The sequence below is a fragment of the Dromaius novaehollandiae genome, chromosome 4 (assembly GCF_036370855.1).
Source record: "Dromaius novaehollandiae isolate bDroNov1 chromosome 4, bDroNov1.hap1, whole genome shotgun sequence".
Taxonomy (NCBI): Eukaryota; Metazoa; Chordata; class Aves; order Casuariiformes; family Dromaiidae; genus Dromaius; species Dromaius novaehollandiae.
Genome location: NC_088101.1, coordinates 9,876,696 through 9,898,882, shown reverse-complemented (window position 1 = coordinate 9,898,882; position 22,187 = coordinate 9,876,696). Strand labels below are relative to the sequence as shown.

The 22,187-nt window shown below is 38.2% G+C and overlaps 1 protein-coding gene across 4 annotated transcripts in view; it reads right to left on the bottom strand.

The window, feature by feature from the left end:
• BMP2K (BMP2 inducible kinase) overlaps positions 1 to 22,187 on the bottom strand; it is a 69,486-nt gene that overhangs the window by 22,965 nt on the left and 24,334 nt on the right. For 2 of the 4 annotated variants that reach the window (XM_064510393.1, XM_064510392.1), the window contains exons 2-14: positions 21,483 to 21,601; positions 19,945 to 20,050; positions 18,016 to 18,158; positions 17,582 to 17,703; positions 16,482 to 16,563; positions 15,683 to 15,836; positions 12,817 to 12,920; positions 11,041 to 11,120; positions 9,235 to 9,395; positions 6,438 to 6,616; positions 5,293 to 5,388; positions 3,943 to 4,130; positions 1,908 to 2,065 (exon numbers count right to left, since the gene is read on the bottom strand). In XM_064510393.1, the coding sequence (XP_064366463.1) occupies positions 1,908 to 2,065; positions 3,943 to 4,130; positions 5,293 to 5,388; positions 6,438 to 6,616; positions 9,235 to 9,395; positions 11,041 to 11,120; positions 12,817 to 12,920; positions 15,683 to 15,836; positions 16,482 to 16,563; positions 17,582 to 17,703; positions 18,016 to 18,158; positions 19,945 to 20,050; positions 21,483 to 21,601 (1,692 nt within the window). The remainder of the gene's footprint in view (positions 1 to 1,907; positions 2,066 to 3,942; positions 4,131 to 5,292; positions 5,389 to 6,437; positions 6,617 to 9,234; positions 9,396 to 11,040; positions 11,121 to 12,816; positions 12,921 to 15,682; positions 15,837 to 16,481; positions 16,564 to 17,581; positions 17,704 to 18,015; positions 18,159 to 19,944; positions 20,051 to 21,482; positions 21,602 to 22,187) is intronic. The other 2 variants (XM_026103364.2, XM_026103363.2) reach the window with 1 other exon arrangement.

Genomic DNA, 22,187 nt, shown 5'->3' with positions numbered 1-22,187 from the left:
TCAGCATAGAGAAAGTAACCGCAATTGGATTGCAAAGGCTTTCTTGTTATGCTCTCTCTTCGGTGAGTGAGCTGGGACTCTTAGGTAAGCAGCAGCAGTTCTAATCCCTAGAGAGTTTGTATAATGATCTTACTAATACACTGCTTTGTATTTTCCTAGTTCTGTATCAAGTACTTAATCACATCCAAATACAATGCCAGAAGTTCTTCCAAGAAGGTGCATAAAAGGAGGTATATGCAACTCAGATAATAAATAAATAAATAAAAAGATGTAAAGCTTCCTGATTAGACAGCCTTATACAAAGCACAGTAGAGCCTACTAGGAAAAACAAAAATCTCCTTCTTAAAACCAAAGTAAAAGCAGCTATGTATTAACATTTTATAGTCTGCTCTGTTAAGTTTAAAAAGTTACACTACATAAACAACTTGAAAATGTTTGGTTGTTTTATTTCACCTTACACAAGAGCTCCTATTTTCCCAACTTACTTTAACTGTTATATTCAGCTACTCAAGGCAGGCACATTTCTTGTGTAGTATATTCCAGCTTTCTCATAACGCCACTTGAAGTATTTCCTTGGTTAACATACTCTTCTGTGTAACTGTTCAAAACATACGGCTCCACCCAACCAAGTTCACGAAGCTTACCACAACCACCGTCAGCAATCCAAAAGTCAGTTGAAGATTGTGAAGATGGGTAGCGTTATCGTGACCTTTTCATTTAAACTGGTCTACTCCAGATTCAAGAATATACAGTTTCAAAGTTCTTCTAAGGCTTCATTTCCAAGTAGAACGCATAAGATAGTCAATTCTACTACTGGGAAAAAATGCTTTCAATTCTAAACTTAGATCCGCAAAGAATGCTCATTTTTCAGCTAGTACAATATCCAAGGCCCCACAATGCTAGCAAGAACAGTTCTTCTACCATAAGATATTTGTGTAGACTACATCTGCATCTCAAAAACAGAGGTCTTACTTGGTCAACGCAAGATTCAAGTCAAAACAATCGATACCTTTTGACTGACAAGATGAATACCCACCACATTCCTTAAGGATCAACAGGTAATGTGCACATCTTTCTCAGCTAAATTTAAACAACCAGAAATCCAGGAGGAAGCAGATTCAACTGAAGACATTGGTTTCTTTCAATACTTGATATTAACTTCACTGAGTTTTTAATTTCAAGGAACTTGCTGGGAGTCACCCAAGTATTTACAATCTGTTTTTTAGACATTGTCCCATCTTACAAGTCTTGCAAATAAATTTGATCTTGAGAAAACTAGTTTTAGGAAGAACATCTAATGAACACATGTTAAGCAATTAAGGAAAGCAAGTAATTCCAAGGAAAAAATCATTGAGAGAACTGACTTAAAGAGGAAAAACTTTATTCAACTATTGCCATATCAGAACAATTAAGCAGCCCTTACATGTAGCCACTCATCAAAAAGGACATTACAAAACATTAACATAATGTAATAGACCAGTTTTCTTTCAGGCATTTTCAAAGGGCGTAACAGACCCAGAGAGTATCCTGTTCTAGTGTGCAAGAACAATGCTGGAAAGGAATAAAGCAAGCAGCTAAACCGTCCCTCCCATGTGACAAAATACCTCTGCTATTCAGAGCTTCTTGACAATCAAGATGACAAAAGCGGTATTTAAGAGCTAAGATATTGCCATTTCTGCAGTATTTGAGCCAGTAACTACCAGTTTTGCAGTGAGTTCCCAATGCACACCTTTTCAAAAAGGGAAAGAAAAGGAAGACGACAGGCCCAACTCCGCCCTCAAATGCTCAGAAAGAATCTTCTGTACACAGACTGCACGGCCCTTAGACAAGACAGCTGTTGGCACTGCTGAGCAACTACAGAGCCCTTATTTACTGTGAAGCAAAATAAGCCTTCAAGCGTCCCTTACTTGATCTTAGCAGGTCAAATTCTCTGTCCAGCAGCTCCTCCTCTGTCAACTTGGAAAAATTGTCCTCTCCAAAGGGATTCCAGCCTGACATGTCAGGTGGATTACTGATGCTCTGCTTTGGGTAACTGGAAATTGCCTCAGCATCAGGAATACCTGACCTGTAAAGTAAGTTTACGGAAGCAAATAGAGAAACGTTACAGGATTGTCTGTTAGAGTGAAATTTGATGCTGTACTTCATTATGTTAAAACACTACATACGAGTAATACACATGCATTAATAGCTTTTCCCAAATGCATCTGAGAACTAATACAAGGTAAAACAGATCACTTGGATCATACGGTTCAACCACATCATTTCTGTATGCAAGCTTCTTTTGTTTTTCAGTTTATTCTTTGCAGCCACAAAAAAAAACCCTTCATCAAGGTGACCTGTAACAACAATAACTGTATTTCACCTTTGTTCATTTCTGTACTACCACAAGAGACAGTCTAAAGTTAGCTTTAAAAAGAAAAAAAAGTTTCTAAATATGCTGGAAATTTTCATCTGTTCTCCTTATTCGTGAATTATTTTTTCCCCCGGTTACAACAGGCAGACACAGTAAGCAACTTCAGGTCCTACATCCACAGGACTGGCAGGAATAACAAGTATGAGTCTTATCTAAATAGATGCTAAAAAGCCTTTGTACAGATTCAGTCTTCCTTTCAAACATGTGGTGTGATCCCACAAAACTACAGGCTCTTTCTACTGAGAGGAGGAGAACTTGTAATGCAACGCAATGTACTCCATGCAGTAGGTCAGGGAAAGAGAAACTCATCACCCATTACTGTAAGTTGAGCACTCATCTTTTTCAGTTATGAGGTCACCCTTAGGTGTTGCAAATTGTTGCTAGCTTCAGCTCACTGACTGGGAGTTAATAGCAGGATTGTCATCTTTAACTGAATACGCATTCGAGAACCTGGAAATTTCCACATTTACTTCCAGTCTGGAATGATTCCTTCCCAAGACGATTTGCAGCTGAAGTACTCTGACAACAGACTTAACTGAAGTACAGATGCTAAGTCTCAGACATGGGGACAGAACTGCAGGACCACACACTCTGCCTGGGATTAGACTACCTCACTGGTGAGGTCAAGCCCAGGTGGTTACAGGAATATACTAAATCATACCATCTCAGCCTACAACAAAACATTTTGCCCTTTTACTCTTTCAATACAGTGTAATGTAGAAGAGACTAAGAACGCCAACAGCAACTGAAATGTATAAATCATATTATCAGCCAAAAGTCAGTGTCAATACTGACTGCATTGAAAACTGCAGCTTTCCCAGAACTGCAAAGGGCTTCTCCTTCAACACTGTAGAGTACGCATCTACACGTACACTAACCTAGTTCAGAGCGTCAGTGAACTACACAAGTATGCGGACTTTTTCTTTCTTAACAACAGAAAAGTGAGGGTTTTTTCCTTCTACAGACCTTTTTTAGTGAGGATTCAGGGGAAAGTCATCAGTCATCATACTTCACTAAACAAGGTTAAGTGCACAGGCCCCCGCAAAGGGGTGCATGAGTTAGAACTTCTAACAAATAAATCCCAACAGTAAAGCCCCCCTTAAAGGAGGCTCCCCTCCAGACTGGACTGGAAGACTCAAGAAAATGACACAAGTAGCATTTGAGATTACTTTCACATGCCCGTTACCTCATTAAACAGGCTACCGACCACCCAGAGCAAGGCGGTTAGCAATCAGTGTCCTGGACACTAAGACAATAAACAAGAAAAAAAGGAAGGCAGGTTCTTTAAGAAATTGGAGCAAGTCTGTCTGGGTGATCTGTTTAGAGTTATGTGCCCCACTCTTTCAAAAAATAGTAAAATAAAACAAAAAATCCATTACCACTAAGAAGCAGCTGTGTAACCATTTTAAGAAATTCCGTATTATTCAAAGCCGCATGTAATTTCTGAAGAAAAGAATCAGGAGTGGCCATCACAATTAGGAATGTAAGCAATCAGGAACCCTTAGGCACATCTGTGACAGAACACTTGCCTGTTTGCACTATAAGAAGGATCCACTACCGTTCCAACGTGCACTGGAAGCGATGCAGGGTAGGAGATTAAGGCTGGTGAGAAATCCTGTGGAGAAGTGATATATTCAGGAGACTGTGGCTGTTGTGAATGCTGTTGCTGCTGAGCAAGCATCTGCTGCTGTATGAGAGCCTGCTGATATTGCTGCACCTAAACAAGATAATCAAGTTATTAAAATTCACATGACCCAGCCTGAAGCTCTTCTGCTATGCAACATTACAAGCCTTCCAGAAAAACAGATTATACAAACTAGCTTTCTTGCTTTACCCATACCTCTAGGTAAGTGGAAGTTTCCACCACGCTACAGCAGCAGCATGTAGCACATAAAAGAATATTTACTCTTTAGTGAAACCACTAAGAAAATAACTACATGATGATAGAATACTTCACCATTTCAACAAAGAGTAGCATTAATAGCTGAAATATTCTTGGATCCAGTTTTAAAAGTGCTTAAAAAAATAAAAAAAGATTCGGCCAATATAACTCTGATTATTTCAAGGCTTAATCATCAGCAAATGACAAACTCTGTTTCCAAAAGTATCCCTGCTATTGCACATTCCAGTGCAGTAACAACATTTGTGCTTTCAGCATGCTGTTAGGCAAGGATTCCTCTGGGTTAGTTAGGGTTGTAACCATTATAATTCAGCCAAGCTTACACATGTACCATTCCATTATAATGTCCAACCTGAAATAACTATTTTAAGGAATCCAGCAATGTAAGGGTGCCAACTGTACTGTTTTTGATTTGTTTTTAATACTACTTTAACACTTAGGGATTTTGTGTGGGTTCCTCAGGCATACTTCCAAATGCAACCGCTGCATAATACAGCTACTTAAGCACAAGCGCAACAGAGCCTGAAACAGGAGTTGGGAGCTATTTGTATTTAGATAAATTAACTACTTAGTTATCTTAGGCACATTTAAAGTAAAACTTTAATGCTGCCGTACTTTCTATCACTTTTTAGAAAAACATACGTTGGTTGCTGTGGTCATTACTGGAAACCTTAAGCACCAAGTATCCTTCAAATTAGTACATAACTATTCAACATTGTTTAGAACACAGTCCATACTCCATTTAACTTATATAAACATGTAATCCCAGATGAGTTGCCTCAGCTGAGTTCCAGTCAACCTATTCTTTTTCTTTGTTCCCACTAAACATTATTTCAGACAGTCAGCTTCTCTGTATTTACCATGTTGTCTTTAGGTCATTACAATGGCTCAAACTCCTGTATGCTGCTACTTTGCAACAGGCTTTTAAACATACTACTTATTTGACCATTGTACCATCTACGTTCCATTCTTGACATACCATAGCGGGATACTGAGATTGGGAAGGCTGCTGCTGGTACACAGATTGCATCAACAGCTGCTGTTGGACCATCTGCTGGTGCATTGCTTGTTGATACTATATTTGGGAAGAAAAACAAAAATCTTTAAGAAGTCACTATCCCTACTCCTGAAATATATGGCTATTTAGGAGAATCACTGGATAAAGCATCACCTCTGTGCCTCAATAGCATTTTTCAGCTAAGAAGTCGCATAACAAAGAATCAGCTTGCTATTCAGTCACTGCATTTTAACGACAGTGTGCCTGGAAGCTCTTCTGTGCCTGTTTCCCTGCCCAACACCAGGATGCTTAACAAGAGATTATACCTACATATTCTGCACTGCCTTCTAAAGGCATATCATTTATCGCCCCAACTTTTACTCTTTTCATAAGTACTGAGCCCCTTCGGGGGGTAGGGGGAAGCTATGCTTCAAGTAATAACACTGCCCAACAGAGGGATGGGGGCAGCAAAACAAACAAGAATAGCAGTAAGTGTCTTGGACAAGATCCAAAAGATTTTATCTCACCTAGCTCCTCTTCCATTCCATTTTCAAATAGTTATGCCGTGATAGAGTAACTTGTCAGTTAAGCTACTATATTTGACAGCGTGCAAGCTGGACAGCGTTAGGATATGTAGTATGCATAAAAAAAAATCCCAGTTGACTGAAGAATTACAAAAAGTAAAGTAGAAATTAAGCTCTTCATTGACCAAGAAGAGCACAATCCTACTCAGATGGTCTAATCAAAAACCATTTATCACAAGCATAGCATTGTCATCTAGATCATTCTTAACATTTCTCTCAAGCGTGCTTAACACAAGCCCAAAACCTTTTTTGGGCAAGACACAGTGTTGATTCAAAGCAAGCTGGAATTCAGGTTTAGGCAGCAAAAGCTAGACAGTGCAAAGGAAGCAACTTTCTAGGCAAGTATTACAGTATCTATGCAAGGGACAGACATAATCCAAGTTTAATAGAAGGGGCAGGTGCGATGATCCCGTTCCCTCACCCTACCTAAGAGAAAAAAGGCCACAAAAGCAGAATTATCTAACTAGCGTGAGTTTCCAAAAGTTATTAACAGACATAACTCGTTGCTATTTTAGAAGCATCTCTAACAAGCCTAACTTGTACCTGCTGCATATAAGCGTCCTGAATTGCAGGCTGCTGTTGCTGGTGATGTAAATGGTGCAACTGCTGTAATCTCCAGTCCCCCTGCTGCAGCTGCTGAAGAACTCGGTTCTGCTGTGGATGGTGCTGATTGGTCCCTTGGGGCAGTAACATTTCTTGTCCGTTTCCGGGTCGCATGGTTCCTAGAGTATTAAAAAGACACTGTTAACATACTGACTCCTGATGTTTAACTACAGAACTGCCCTGGCAGTTAGCCTCATTTTTAACACTCAAGGTTAAATAACTTGTAGTTCACTTCCCAGTTGGAGAAGTGGTACAGTTGATAGATATTAAAATTAACTGTACATTTCACCCTCTCTGAAGATACCTTGCAGGCTTATCAACCAACCATTTCTACTTGCAGGACTTGAGAAGCTTCCTTTGCTTTCACAGTCTACAGAGATCTGAACAAGCTGGATGCAAGGGCTCTGCTTCACTAACACTTCAGCTCCAGCTTTTAGTATCTCAAATCCACTAAATCCATTCCAACTCAAAATTGGGATACGCCATTCTGTTCCTTTTAGTCCCCACGTTCTCCTCAAAACAATTTCTGACACATTCCTTCTCAAGTGAAAATACGCAATAAAGCCTTTTGGATTTTCTATGTATAATGGAAAGCAAACCACACTAAATCCCCAAACACCAGAAGCAAGCTGGGGCTTCATACAACGGCTGTTTAAATATAGATTTGTGCATTTGAATGGATGCTTTCCCCCCCGCCTTTAAGAGATCTATTGGCTCCTGTATCTGTAATTCCTGAAACAGAACACCGGATGACTCTATCCATTCATTTTTGCAGCCTTTTAAGTAAGCAGTTACTAACACACTCTCTCTTGCACGCTGCATTTGTATTCGAAAGCTCCCAGGCACGATCTGTTCCTTGTCACAACAGGACGAGTTTTCCAAGTTTCATGTCCATTGGACACTATTCAGTGAAAATAGTTTACATCTGGGACACTAACATTCTCAGTGGCCTTCTGACTGGAGGCTTTCCCCGTGCCATCCCTGAAACTATTCTTCAACGAATCCAAATCTCTGCTTACTAACGTCAAACAAAACTAAACTAAAACAAACACACAACTCCTAACAGGGCAGTATCTTCTCTTTTAAAGAGCACCACTGACAGGTCATGGACTGCCGGTGGCTTCCATCCCTTCGTCTGTCTGAGATGCACATGGCTAGTGTGCTGCATGTCCTTGGTTTTGCTCCATCACAGGTTAAACAGCCCAGTTTCTCTGCCTCTAATATGAGGCAAGAAGTGTCTTAGTCCTCTGTACAAAGTCTCTCCTCCACATCTGTCCAAGTTAGTTGGGCTATCTTGTGTTTATAAGTAGGGCTTCCATCTGCCTAGCAGAAACAGAGGAGTTGAACAATCATGCTCTTCAGAACTGACGACTTAGCAACATCTGAGTGACTGACATCCCTGTGTTTGGTTCTAAGTCAGTACCTTCTGCTTCGAGGCCCCAGGTTACACAAGCGCTTCCGAACATGGGAGTAATGCTGGTTTATCTGGTTTTCATTTTGATCCCCAAAATTATATCCCAAACACCGGTTTACGTAAATTCAGCTTCAGCCGAGCATCCTTAGAGTTGCGGGATTAGCAGACAAGGCGACACTTAGCATCACTCACCCAGAACGGGGCATTCTCAAAGCTGAACAGGTGCTGACTGTGCCTACACTTACCAGAGCCCCTAGCGCACCACAGTAAACCCAGGATTTAAATCCTGGCACTTGACACATTTCTTCAGAAGGTCTTGTTAGGAATAACAGACTCAACAGACAAGGCACACACATGTGCCATGTATTTCTCCCCTAAAAGGAGGAAGAAGTGATGGGGAGCAGGGGGAGACTTTATACGAAATATGAAGCGTTAGGTTTTTTTCAAATAGGATGAAAGAACTGACTAGGGACTCCAGAATGATTTTTTCCCCAACAGTAGCTCAACTCTCCCTTGCTGCAGCAAAGAGAATCTTTTTGTCTTCACAATAATTATGTTAATGTACACACAGTCCCAATAAATGCCTCTATCTGGAGGCAATGGTTGGCATTCCAAATATGCACTGCAGTGCAAATACTGCAATAGACACATATGTCAAAAAGTGCAACTAGGAAAGTATTCAAGATATAAATTAGTACAATTCACACTTACTAGATCCATAGTTCTTTTTGAATGAAGCAAAAAAAAACGCACACAAACATCAGGACTTACTGAAAATACATTTCACATGATTGCATCTCCCTTTGTTACCCTTCTGTTGCACCAGCAGTGCAACGTGAAACGTTCTGGTCAATCATTAGAGGAGGGAAGTTTTTCACACAGTGTCAGCCTACAAATAATATCAACATTTTATTGCTATCTCGTGATTTATTGAGGCAAAGGAAGAATATTTTTCCTAAGAGAAAGGAAGGTGTTTCTTGCTGAACTAAAAAGATAATTTCCACTAGTAAAAATTACTTGGAAGTCAAAACTAAACAATGAACTTCTACTCCCACAGTGGCAAAGTTGCTTGAATTAAAAACAGTATTAAGCACATTCAAAAAACCTTTCACTTCTCAATTTTGTTCAATTTTTGTGGCACCTGGTCAAACTCACTATTGGTATATTTAGAGCCTTCCAGAAAGGAAGAATATTTCCTCTTTAATGTATAAAAAAAGGAGATGGAATTAAGACTAAGGTCATCCTTATTAAAGCAACAAGAAAAAGAAATTCACAATGCATTTTAAGGATTGACCAAAACGATTGAAGACTTCAGCAAGTTACCTTTTTGCCCACGATTACCAAATTCACCAGGAACTTGTACTTTGACTGGCGTTGCTGAACTCTGGATCGTCAGCACACTGGAAGTGGCAGTGCTTGAATTGGCCTTTGGTCTTTGTCGCGGTGCAATTGAGGTTTCTGTTGGTCCAACGGTGTCTGTTATTCTAAAATGCAAAGTTTTCCATAGGAGAGACTTCATTCAAAATGACTGTTTCTTCTTCTTCAAGATAAACAATACATGTCTTAATAGCTCAATTACACCTTAACCACACACTACTCTAACTTTTCGAGTGGATCTTAATACCTTAGTATACCTTAAAATTGGCTACCTAAAATTCACCCACCACCCCTAAGAAATATGACTGCTACAGAACACTGTAAGAAGGAGCTATTTAACAGCCTTACTCCCAAGACCACCAAGGCATTAGATGAAGATGAAATACCTCCCTGTACAAACTGCCTGTAATCTGCAGTCATGAAGAGAAGTTGCGTGCAGAGCTTGAGTCAGTCATCCTGCGACTAGAAACATGACTACATACTTCACACATACAGGAAACAAGGAGAAATCTTATCTCTTAGGTCAAATCTTGTCTACTTTTGAAAAAGAGCTTCAACTTCTACAACTTGCATCACCTGTGACCTCCTCGAACTATTTGGGTCTTCCCTGAAATATTTCAAAGCAGTATAATATTCTGCCAAGCTAAGAAAAATGTTTGACAACAAAGAATTCTTTGGAGCTTTCTTCCCATTCTCAGGTTACACACTAGGCAATTCTTAAAATTGGAAAAACTGCTTAAAAACAGTAATTCACTATCTGAGCTATAGTACCCAACATCTTGCATTAGTTACTACTGTATTAAGACACTGTCTGTCTTAACTTGCTCTAAACTCAGGCCATCAGGAAAATGTTACTTAGGAAGAACTATTAATCTTCCTAATATTGTCTGACAGATTCAGCTGGAGTTCAAAAAAGTTCCACAAATGGCCTATGCCTGCCCCCTACTGCGCATTACCAATGGATGGCAGAGTCAGCAAAACCAATAATGTACCATGACATTACTTTAAAACACCACAGAAATATCGACACCGCCCAAAGCGCATTTGATGAGCCCACTCATTTGCTTCTCATTCACAACGGGCTAAAGTCACTGTCAAAATCGCACTGCTAAGTATTTATTCATTCAGCTACATTCAAGTCACAGATGTTGGTAGATTCCAAGCCCCTAAACTTTCATTACCGAGGAATAAAAATCTAAAGGAATCTTCCAGCTTTAGAATTAAGGATTCACCATATATCACAGCAAAATAAAGACCAAGATTAAGAATTCTTGACTTTTTTTAATTAAACAGTGCAAAAAAAGGAATATTTAGGTATATACATCAGAATTTTTGGAGGAACACAATCCACTTGTCTTCAGATTTAGTGATCAGCCAGAAGGTAGCACCTTTGAATAACATCCTGAAGAAGAGCTCCTCCGTAATGCGTTATCCTGATCCCCCACTAAAACCTCTTCATTTCAAAATTTACTCATGACACTGAGAAAAAAAGGCGATCAAGTACAGACTGCTAGCAATTAGCTTTTTCCATTATGAAGTGGGAATCTTGATTTTCTCTCAATGGATTCTCAATACAATAAGCAATGGAATAGAACCCAAAGACAGACTTGAAGCATTTACATTTGTGGCTAATGACCTCTGCTGCTAAAACCTTTTTACTTATTAGCAAGAATATCAAAAAAAGTTTCAGACATCCATGTGCAGTTTAAAGGAATTAACTGAAAAAATGTAAAACCATGCCCTTTTGCTCACCTTGCTTTTATTTGGCTTTTTCTAGCAGCTGCCTCACTAGCTGTCATGGGTTCAGGAAGAGTTGAGGGGACAGGAGAATTCTTGGGAAAAATAAATTTGAATAAATTAAAAAAGCGAAATCCTGAAAGAAAAAAATCATTACAAATTGAAGAGGAATACTTGGGCTTAAGTTATTCATGTTACAACGTTTCATGCAGAACTCAGTCACATGGCTGTAGATTTAAGAATGTTTTAATATAACATTTTTCCCATGCTCTGTTATGAAAGCAATAGCAACTAACACATTACTAGCCCAAAGCACTATTACGTCAACTGCTTCATTTCATTTACACACTACCAACGAGCAAGAACGAAGTAAGCGATTTCCTCCAGATGTTTCTTTGCTAATTTGCATATAATAGTATAGAAAAAAAAATCCTTATTTTCGCCATCAGTTTAAGGATTAAAAGAAATCCTGAAGTTCAGATGAAGCAACAGTAGTTTATTTAACCCACTCAGCTCTTCTACCACAAGGCGAGAGCCACAAAATACAATATTTAAGCTCTGTGGTTCTTAAACTTACCCCTACTAATCACACAAACCTAATTCTTCCCCGACCAAGAACAACCCAATAAACATAAATCCTCATGACACTTAAATGAGTTGATATTGCTCTCACAGTAAGGAACATAAATACCTCAATTTAGGCTATGTTAAGATAACGCTTTAAGTACTGTTTCACATTTTAGGATGAAATATTAGAGGGAGAATATCATTACTGCAACTATCCTCAGTTTAAGGACATCCAAACATATTATGAACTTACATTTTCAGGACATTCAGGTGATCCTAACCACACTCTGCACTGACATGATACAAAAACATTCAGAGCACTTGAAAACTAGCCTTTGCCTACAAGCAATAAATATTGTAAGTTTTTCCAAATATTTTTGTCTTTTACCTATCCAAAGTTTCCAAAAGGTAACGTCCAAGTTACTGAGCACCTTGTTTCTTTTTGTGCGAGACCAAAAAATAGAAGATGACAACATCAGAAGGGATCTCAGTATGTTCATTTGTCCATCTCTGATGGCACAGGTTACTGTACTTGATACTTGCTCCAAAGTTAACTTTGATTTTAAATCAAGATTGAGTTTCCCTAATTTCATAATGTCTACCTTGGGACTCACTTCATAATACTGAACATTATTCATATGTCCTTCAACTTCATTGCACAGTAATTTGGTCTGTGAATAACACGACCTTTGAGGGAAAGCTCAGACTCGCATGTAAAATAAGGGTCGGAATGCAGGCTAACCAAGAAACTATTCCGTTTTCCTTTGTAGTTCAGTATAGTCCTCCCAATGGATTAGTGTAACGGCTAAGGACAATTATAAAAAGAGGTTCATCCAGAATCAACAGAACTCCTCTTCTGACACTTCACACTGTTACAATATTAAACTTTCTACTGCCAGTAAGATAAACCTCTAGAGTATATTAACTCTTAGATTTAAGAGATTAATAAGGGTTAAGAGCACAGGTCAGGTTTTACTACCCTTAAACGTAATTCATGAAGCTATGCCCTCAGAATTAACTTTTTGTTTAGAAAGGTAAAGTTTCACAAACTCAATATCTGAATGAAATGGTCTCTAAAATGGAAACGTGGAACAGAATACAAGTTTTTAAGAGTAAATGAAAGTCTTCCGCGGTTAATTTGGTAGACTTCGACTTCTTTTAACAATGCTAAGACCAACCTACAAAATCTACTACAAATTTGGAGAAAAATCAAAGACTACTTACATTAATATTGGACACTGGACAATCCTTTTTGGCAAGTTTAAAGGCAAAGTAAGATACTTGAAAGATATCAGGTCTCCGTTCTTGATCTGGTTCAAGCATATATCCTGCAAAAATTGATAAGACCAGTTACTGCTTTTTGAAAGCAAAATGCCTGTTAGGCAGTGTGCTACAAGCAAAAACAAAGTAAAGCAGCTACTCTTGTCAACTGAGCTTACACCTGAAGGAATTATTATTACTAGTCTTATTTTCTAATGCTTTTTGTCAAGTCCCATATTTTCTAGGGTCAAATATAATTGGTCAAGAGCTATGCTGTTTGTTGTTTTTCTTCTCAACTGTGGAAAGGACAGCTCAACTGAAGTACTAAGTCATTACATCAAACAGAAATGAAAAAGTGCATTGCACTGGCATTTACTAGGGTTAACACAAAACTCGGTGTAGCTAATGGCCGATACACAAATATATCTGTTTTTTTGTTTACATCAGACTAAAGGTCTACATTATCTTCTAGCTTGCATGTTTAATCTGCTACATAAACTTAATTTTGTAAAAAAAGCAGAAGAGCTAGTTGAATGGATAAAAAGACTTTTTCAGACAAGGCACAGAATGTGGGATGTCCCTCTCAAATACGATCTCCCCAGACAGAGACTAAGAATTCCATGTAGGCAGAAATTCTCATTTGTGAAGAATCAAGTTATCTTTTTTTTTCCCCCCCCTTAAAAAATGTTCCAAGAACATAACTCTTGAAGACAAGTAGGAAAAAAAAACTTAAATCAAATTCCATGCAATATCTAGTGTTTTTCAAGCAAATAAAAAGTTACTCTATATTGTTTATAAAATGATACTGCGTATATAATCATTAAGTCTCGCCTAAATGACAGAGAAGTCTAAACATACAATAGAAGATCAGAGGGGCGGGGGCAGGGGAACCGCACACACACGCAGTCTCCAAAAGCTGTTCAGCTACAAAGAGTAAGAAAAACCTATGCAATTTTAATTTCTCATTTTTTTAAATAGGAAAAAGCTGAGTTAAGTTTCCAGAACTGTAAAGTACAGCCAACCTGAAACAAAATTTTGTGACAAACCTTGAAGTAAAATTTTTTTAATATTAATATAACCTTACACAAATTTTATGATTCTGTTGAAATCCATTATTTCATGTCCAATGCAGTTCCCACTAAGTTGTATTTTTAATCGTTTTTAAAAAATAAAGCAGATTTGAATTAATAGTGACATCAAAATTAAGTAGAAGTGGAACACTTAACAGGTAACTCTTGCCACTTGATTCTGAAATCTTGAATTCATGAGGTGGAGAAGGCTGAGCTTACTACTGTGTTTTTTCCCCCTTGGAGAAGGGCTGAAATAAAGCCAGCACCCCCGAGACACCTTTTATGACTAACTTTCACTCCAAATGAAAAGAAGCAAAGTTGACTTTTTAAGATTCTTCCCCACCCACATGTATTCTATGAGAGAAAATAATGCTCATCTTTCCACAACAATTAGCTGAAACTTAATAAATCAGAGTTCATGATTATAAGGAGACAGGATCAAAACCTGAACTCTCCCTGAAAAAACAGTCTGGCTCTGCTCACAGAGAACAATATTTAATCACTTGTAAAGTAATACTACATTCTGCTAGTTATTAAGTATTTACACAAAGCTGGATAACTTATTTTTCAATTATGAGTGTGCTCCAAAAAGTGCTTTGGATTTGATATTTCCTGCTACACAAAGCATGAACTACATGCTCTATACATTCAAAACTGAGACATAAATTAAAAGAGCTCCAATTTTGACATTCTTTTCATGGATGTTTACATGTTGTCAGTCACTCGTTTTTGAAGTTAAATTATTCCAAATTTAAAACAGACAACTGAAAATTCTGATTATTTCTGGAAATATTAGATTTGATATCCCTGCATTCAAACAAAGACAGAAATCACTAGTCTCAAAACTGATTCTCCCCCGAATCCTCTTCCAAACTCGCTATACTTTCCAACTTTTACCTGAGTTGACGCCCAACAGTTTTGGTTGCACGCAGAACTCGATTAGATTCATGTTCTACTATGAACCCCACAACTGCTGTAAAATCCTCTCTAGTGCAATTCACCTCTGTAAGTTTAAGTTTCCACACCGAACTTGCACTTCAGATTCATCTAGTTAAACATATTTGTCTACCTTGGATGGGGAACAAAACAACCAAAAAAAATCCTATCTCCAGTCTGGCATTGCATAAAAAAAAATATACACTTAAGAGCAACTATGAATGAAGTCAGAGCTATCATTTTCATTCACTGTTCTTCCTTAGTGCTTTAAGATGAGCTGTGACAGAAAAAGTAATCCTTGCCACCCAAAGCAATCAAAAGGGGTTTTTTGTTTGTTTGTTTGTTTTAACAACTTCAGCAGTTTTCTTTTGAACAGAGAGGTAGAAGTTAATTGGCCAGGTCTTTGAAGTGTTCTATTCTATTTTGATTTTCAGGTTATCAGCTGATGACCCAGTTTACAACAGCTCATTTTAAGTAGTAAACTGTCCAGGAACGGGACTTCTTTCTACTTCAACCAACAGGCCCACTTCTGGTGCAGTTTCCCAGAAGTATTCTCTTGGTTTTTCAAATGCCCCTGTAGACCAGCACCTCTGTTCTGTACCCTGTGGCACCCTCCCCTGCTGCGCAAAGGGAGAAGGAGGCCTCTCTTCCAGAGGAAGGGCAAGAGGTCCACCAGAGATGGGAGCCAGGAGCAACTCCCACTGCTCACTCAACAACCCAGCCAGCCTGGGCCATATATCCAAGTCACTGCTCCATACCAACAGGGTCTTCTGCGTTTTATTTCGTTTCCGAGACAAATAGTTCAGTGCTGCACAGATACTTACTTATCAAACAATGAATATTATGAGTATATCGGGAATTGTCCGGAATGGTAAAACTTCCATCGCAAATAGCAACTTGACTCTCTCCAAAGGGAAGGGAAAAGAAACAAAGTTTATACAGCAAACAGCCAAGTGCCTGTAAAAACAAATACAGGCACTGTGAAAGGATGAGAGTAAGCCACTTAAACAATAAGGAAGCACTAACAAGAAACAAATGGCATCCTAGCTATGGCTGACACTTGCACTGGTACGTAGCAGCCGCGTGATCAAACATTCTGCTGACGTGATAAGCCAATATATAAAGCAGTGCTACAAGAGCTTTCTTTCCTACCAACTTATACATTAGACAGCAAATAACTACTAAGACTAAAAACGCTGCATGTGCATACTCACATTACCCAGAGATACTACTAGTGTTTCTGCCCAATTTAGTCTTTATTTACTTCACTGCAGTGGCTTTCAAGGACATCACCTACTAAACTGACCTTACCTTATCATACAGTTCCCAGGTTTCCATGAGAAATCACCAGTGACTACCAAGCAGTCAGAGCCAACAAGAAAGGAAAAAAACCTAAATAATTACTCCCTTAACTCAAAATACTCATCTCACACAGCACTCACTTTACTTGCAGAAAGACTTGGGAAGCCTCTCTCTATTATACTCTGCCACATACAGCCTCTCTCATAATTTCAGAGAAATAGTTTTCCAGTTAGTCAACGTGGGTTTTAATCACTTCTTACTCTTAATGAAAGCTCCACAATTCATAACCTTCCTTTTTTTTTTTTTTTTTTTTAAACTTACCCAGATATCTGCCTTAGTAGTAATTGGTTTCCCTCCATACAGGTTTATCATTTCAGGAGCTCTGTACGATAGCGTTGTGTACCTAACAGTACATAATTAAAAGAGGACAGAGATTAAAAGCTTGCCTTGGGACCAAAGGCACCTTTTCCAGCGTCCATTCACACTTCAGTTTCTGATATCCGTCTGGAACTTTCTCGCACCGCTTAAGTCACTTACTGCAATCCCACCAATGAAGATCAGAGAATATTTGGCCTAGCTACATAACATTATCATCTTCAATAATGAATGTTAAGTCAGCTAAAATTTGCTCTTAAAAATATTTTGCCAGAATGAGTACTTTTGTAACTTAGCATCGCTCTGCTTACATACTGCAATAACCAAATAGTCATATGAAACATGTAAGAGTTATTTAAGAGTATTCCATCTCATACGGAAATATACAGTAGGCACCCCTCAAAAAACTAACGTCTCAAAAGGTATTTCAAAACCCGTAGTCGAAAGAGTATTTTTCAGAGCTGAAAAAAATTACATATCACATTATAATTTGAACAAGGTCTGCATTTATTCCTCTGCAACAGTTAACACAAAGGGGTAAAAACAACCCAGTGTGTGTTTGCTCCAGCAAAGTTAAAATAATTTTCTGACCAGTCTTGGAAGAAAGGACACAGAGCGCTTCATCAGTAAGTCCGTATATAGACCTGTTCTAACACTTCGGAATACCAGTTCTTTTCCTCTCATACATTTACAGTTTGCTCTATTAAAATAGCACAATTTAAAATACCAGACTCCCAACCTGGACACTAGCCAGGTGTATATTTGCAAACTGTTTGTTTTCCAAACTTCGCGCTTTTTCAAATGCCCTTATTCTACTCAGAGTTTCAGCTTTGCAGAAACTCTGTGAGTAAATGGGAAAAGCTCCATTACCAAACAGTTCTGCTGTTTTACTACACTCATTTCAGTACTTGTTCAACCACCACGTTAAAATTTGTGTTGATACACACACATTTCTGTTTACTAGGATACAAAAGATCAGTGAGTAATATGTCCTAGCAGCGCATTCGTTGCTTCTAAAAAGTCACCTGAAAGCGAAGCAAACTTACTTTTTGATTTCTTCCTCAACCAGATTAACACCATCTTTTTGAGGATTTAGAAACTTGTTAGTGGCACTGCCAAAATCACAGAGAACATAGTTTCCACTATCATTTAACAATATATTCTCCACCTTCAAGAAAATCAACAGAGAAACAGTAACATTAGATGAAACAATGGCATTAATCAAGTTAACTTTTAAAACACATTCTTCCCCTCACAAACACACTCACACAAGACACAGGGAGAGTTCTCAGAAGAATCAAGCAATAAACTTAGCATTAGCTGATGTTGTCTTCCTTAGTCTTCTGCTTACAACTCCTCCAAAAGCAAGTGTTTACCTAACTAGAAGTGAAGTTCTTAAAAATACTTCCTACGCTCCCAATCCTTTTAAAGTAGATTGCTCCATTTCAGCTAAATGTTCCTTTTCACTAAAAGTTCCTACCTTTAGATCCCGGTGAACTATAGGAGTTTTGCACTGATGCAACCTGGCGACAGCTTCACAGGTATCGCAAAATATTCTCATTACTTCTGATTCGGTAAAGCCTGTCTGCAGACGCTGATTCATCTGATTCACAACTTGCCCAGCTAAAGAAGCAGCACAGTTGAGGTTTTTTTTAATACATGGTACGACTTAAAGTAGTAAATATGTTTTTCACATGGAAAAAGCCCACAAATAAGATACAATGAAGTTTTCCACAGTCATTGCATTACAAGTAAGTCCTTCATTTTCCCACCTTGTACTCCTATGCCACCCTAGACAGAAAAACTACCATCTCAAACAAGCAAACAAATACTCTATGACAGAAATCACTTTGGGCCAAACTGTGCGATGGATGCTTTTTTGTGTTTGCGGCAAAGTTACCCCAGAAATGCTTCTTGTGTTTAGATCGACAGCCAAAATGCTGTCAGCCAACAGAGTTCAATTGAAATCATGCTCTAGACAGCCTTTGTCTCCCAAAAAGACAAAGAAACAAGGGAGACCTGAACCCACTCCAAGAGAAAAACCCTCATGTAACCTCTTCATAGGCTTCTTTTCACAAGCAGGAACTACCGCTTCGCTTTTGGAGGCTACTGTACCACGTTACCCTTCTTTGCCTATCACAATGTTTACTCAACACTAACAGACGAAGCACGACTCATGAGCTAGGGGGCTGTGAAGAGCATTGCGTCTACACAAAGATCTTTTGAAAAAGAAAAATCTAACAGTCAAGTCATTTGGAAGTTTACTTCTGTGTCACTTCAAAATTAAGTGGGTAGAAATTAAATCCAGAAGTATGGCAGCAAGTTTGCACAGAGCGTTTACCTGGCAATAAGCCATCCACGAACTGAATTCAGAAAAGCCCAAAGCAGTGAGTTAAGCTGAACACTGAGAAACTGGCTCCTATCAATTGCAACAGGCACAGAGGTATTTCTCTAACATTTACTATCACGACTAAGGGAACAATGTCGCCGACACAGAGTTTGAAGTGGGTTCCCACAATAGTGCTGGAATTCACCCACAGCATGGAGGACCAGAAGTTTAGATGCGAATTTTCACCTACTCTCCTCATTTCCTTTCCGAAGCAGTACATCGCTAAGTCTCTCTTTGGCTCCTTATGGTACAGATAGAACAACTTGTTCTATGTGCTGCTTCTACTGGAAGCAAAAACAACATAAAACTCAGCTAAAAGTATTTTAAGAGCCTTATGGACAGCAGAGGGTTTTTTTTCCTCCTCTGAAAATATCTTCTACTTGCAGCACTTGTTCTATTATCAGCAAGTTCACGCTAATGCCTGTGTGTGGTGGAAAAAAAAATTCTGGAACCACCTGCTTTGACTACTGTTTTTATTTTACTGTGTAAAATAAAATTACATTACAAAATAATGGTTCTACATTCTGCTTATGACCAGCATCATCAACACTAACAATATTATGCTGACTTACGAAAGGTCACCTGTCAGGTAAGTGGAAAGCATCTTTAATATCATGAGCTTAAACAAGAGACAGGAGAGGGGTAACAGCTGCCTCCTTGTGCACGCTTTGTTTTCCAATCTTCGCTATCAAATTACATTCTAACCACATGTTCATTAGCAAAAACAATGAAATGGAACCACTTCACATTCTATTTATATAAATTTTTCTCCTATTTCTAAAAACACTCAATTAGAAAGCTGTATGACAATAACATTTACATTTTCTCAACATGTTCAACAAATTTGGTGCTTAACTACCAACACAAAACAGAAATGTGGAAAGAAGTAATTGGATTCCAGCTGTGAGATCCGTACTTTATCCTTTTAAATTAAGGGGAAAACATTACATAAAAATCCCAGATGAGCAATATGAGTGTGTCCTTTGCATTTACTTTGAAAACCAAAGAATAATCTCTTACCTCGACAATATTCCATGAGAATGAGTACCTCCCAAACATTATCACTTACAGAATTAACAGCACAATCCAAATATCCAACAATATTCTTGTGCCCAGACAACTCTTTCTGAAGGACAGGGTGGAAGGGAAAAGAAAAAAAAAAAAAAAGGCACATTATACTTCAACATCAAAAAATTTAACCAAATGAAAGCAGGTAAAAGTTCTCTGCTAATCATTCACAATCTTAAATTAACCAAGACCATGTCTCACATCCACTACTTGTTTACTAAGTACCCACAAACAGAATATGTTTGAAGTCTATCGCTGCCAGCAAATTTAGTGGTGAAGTTACAGATGGAATACAGTACAACTGCAATTAAAAAATAAATCTGATGTGCTACTGGCTAGACAGCGCAAACAAGTCCAAATGGTTGTAATCCAAAACAGCACTGCGTACTGATATTATTGACAGCCTTGATAGGTAACAGGAAAAAAAAGAAAAAAAAAAAGGTTACTCCTGCCACTTTCAAGGTAAATTCCAGAAAGGAGCACTATAAATGAGGAGGTGGCAATATTGCAGAGTAATCTCTCTGTTATTAACAAAAAATAGCTGAAAGAAAGCCTAAACTTACACAGCTGTAGCCAGAACTATTACAAATTTAGAAACATGTAAGCTATTCAAGTTGTCCCAAAGCAAAAAAACAAGCCATTTTACATGGGGAATTTAAGCAAATGTATATTACACATTTGACAATACTAGTGTACTCTTCTGTACTACAGCGTGCCTGCCTATGTGACAACTTACAGATAACAAAAAAGGACCTCTCTTCCTGATAATTCAACAGTGACTTCTATGGTTAGAACACGTTTAAGCTCGAAGTACATGCAGATAGAGAAAAATAACCTTTGCAATGCCTGCTGGAGATGAACAAGACAGATTTTCTTTTACGCTGTCAACCACTAATACTTTCTTTTTTTTTTTTTTTGATTTTCAAACAGCCATCGAGTAATTATAAACCAAAAAGCACCTGAAAAAAGAAATCTAGTTTTTCTTTGTTTATTCTTGATCAGCTTAAAAAAAAAACCACACAGATAACGTACTCTAATTATGTAGCAGAGTTCAAAGTTTTAAGCTACACTCATATCAGTTATCTCACTGCTGGATGGTTCAAGCACATGCTTAAGCCTACTGAAGATGACAATATTTGTGCAAGTAACCAACAGCATCACTCAGCCAACCGAACTGTGGCGCACACACACAACTTAAAATTGAAGTTATCACTTCAGAACCAGAAGAAGCTACTTCTTCATTGGAAAACAAATGTACTAACAAAACTACCAACTATGGAATCAAATACATTTTCATAGTTGCTTTAGAAATTTATCACATACTAACCCCATGCTGAGTATTAGTTTCTGACAAGCACTAACTGTGCAAAACCAGGACCACAAGGTCAAAAGAACACGTGGTCTAGAAGAGATTGCCATTAGAGAGAAGTGAGGTATCACATACGTATTGTAAATGAGTACATTCCACAACTAAGTAATGTGTTACTTACCATAATTGTAATTTCTCTCTTGCATATGTTGAGGTCTGGCACACTGTTAACATACATTCGTTTCAGCGCGCAGCGTATTCCACCATGCGTACGTACCAGAAACACAGTTGAGAAGCCACCTGGAGAAAACAATTACAAATGAATGAAACTACTTGAGAGCGTTGTTCCCCTGACATCACAACGTGCTAAGAAATGAGTCAGGAAGTGCGCATGCCAGTCTCCAAGTGAGGAGCAATAAACACTTTTTAAAAATTACCAAAACTTGACATCTCAGTCAAAACTCGTATCAAGTATTCTGGAGAAAAGGTTAAAAATCCTAGTTATGTTACACTACTAAACAGAATTTTTTTTTTTTAATGTTTTCACATTCAAGTGATAGTCTTGAGTGAACTCCATATATTTTGCTTTGGAAATACTAACCCTGAAGAATTTTCAGGGTCTCACCCAGAAATAGGAGCAACTTGAAAGTGTTCTCCACCCCTTCACAGCTTTTAAACTCTCCAGTATTTGATCAAGTAGATTCTTATTCTTTTCCTAAACTACATTTTAAAATGCCAAGAGTAAGATATTAAGCCAAGAGTCATGAGAAATATTCAAGAAGTTCTGCAAGTTTTCACTGTAGGATGGAGACAGGAAGAAACCCAAAATCATTAATAGTGCAAGAAATCAACTCAAAAGTAATCTTTTTTATTCAAACCCATGTTA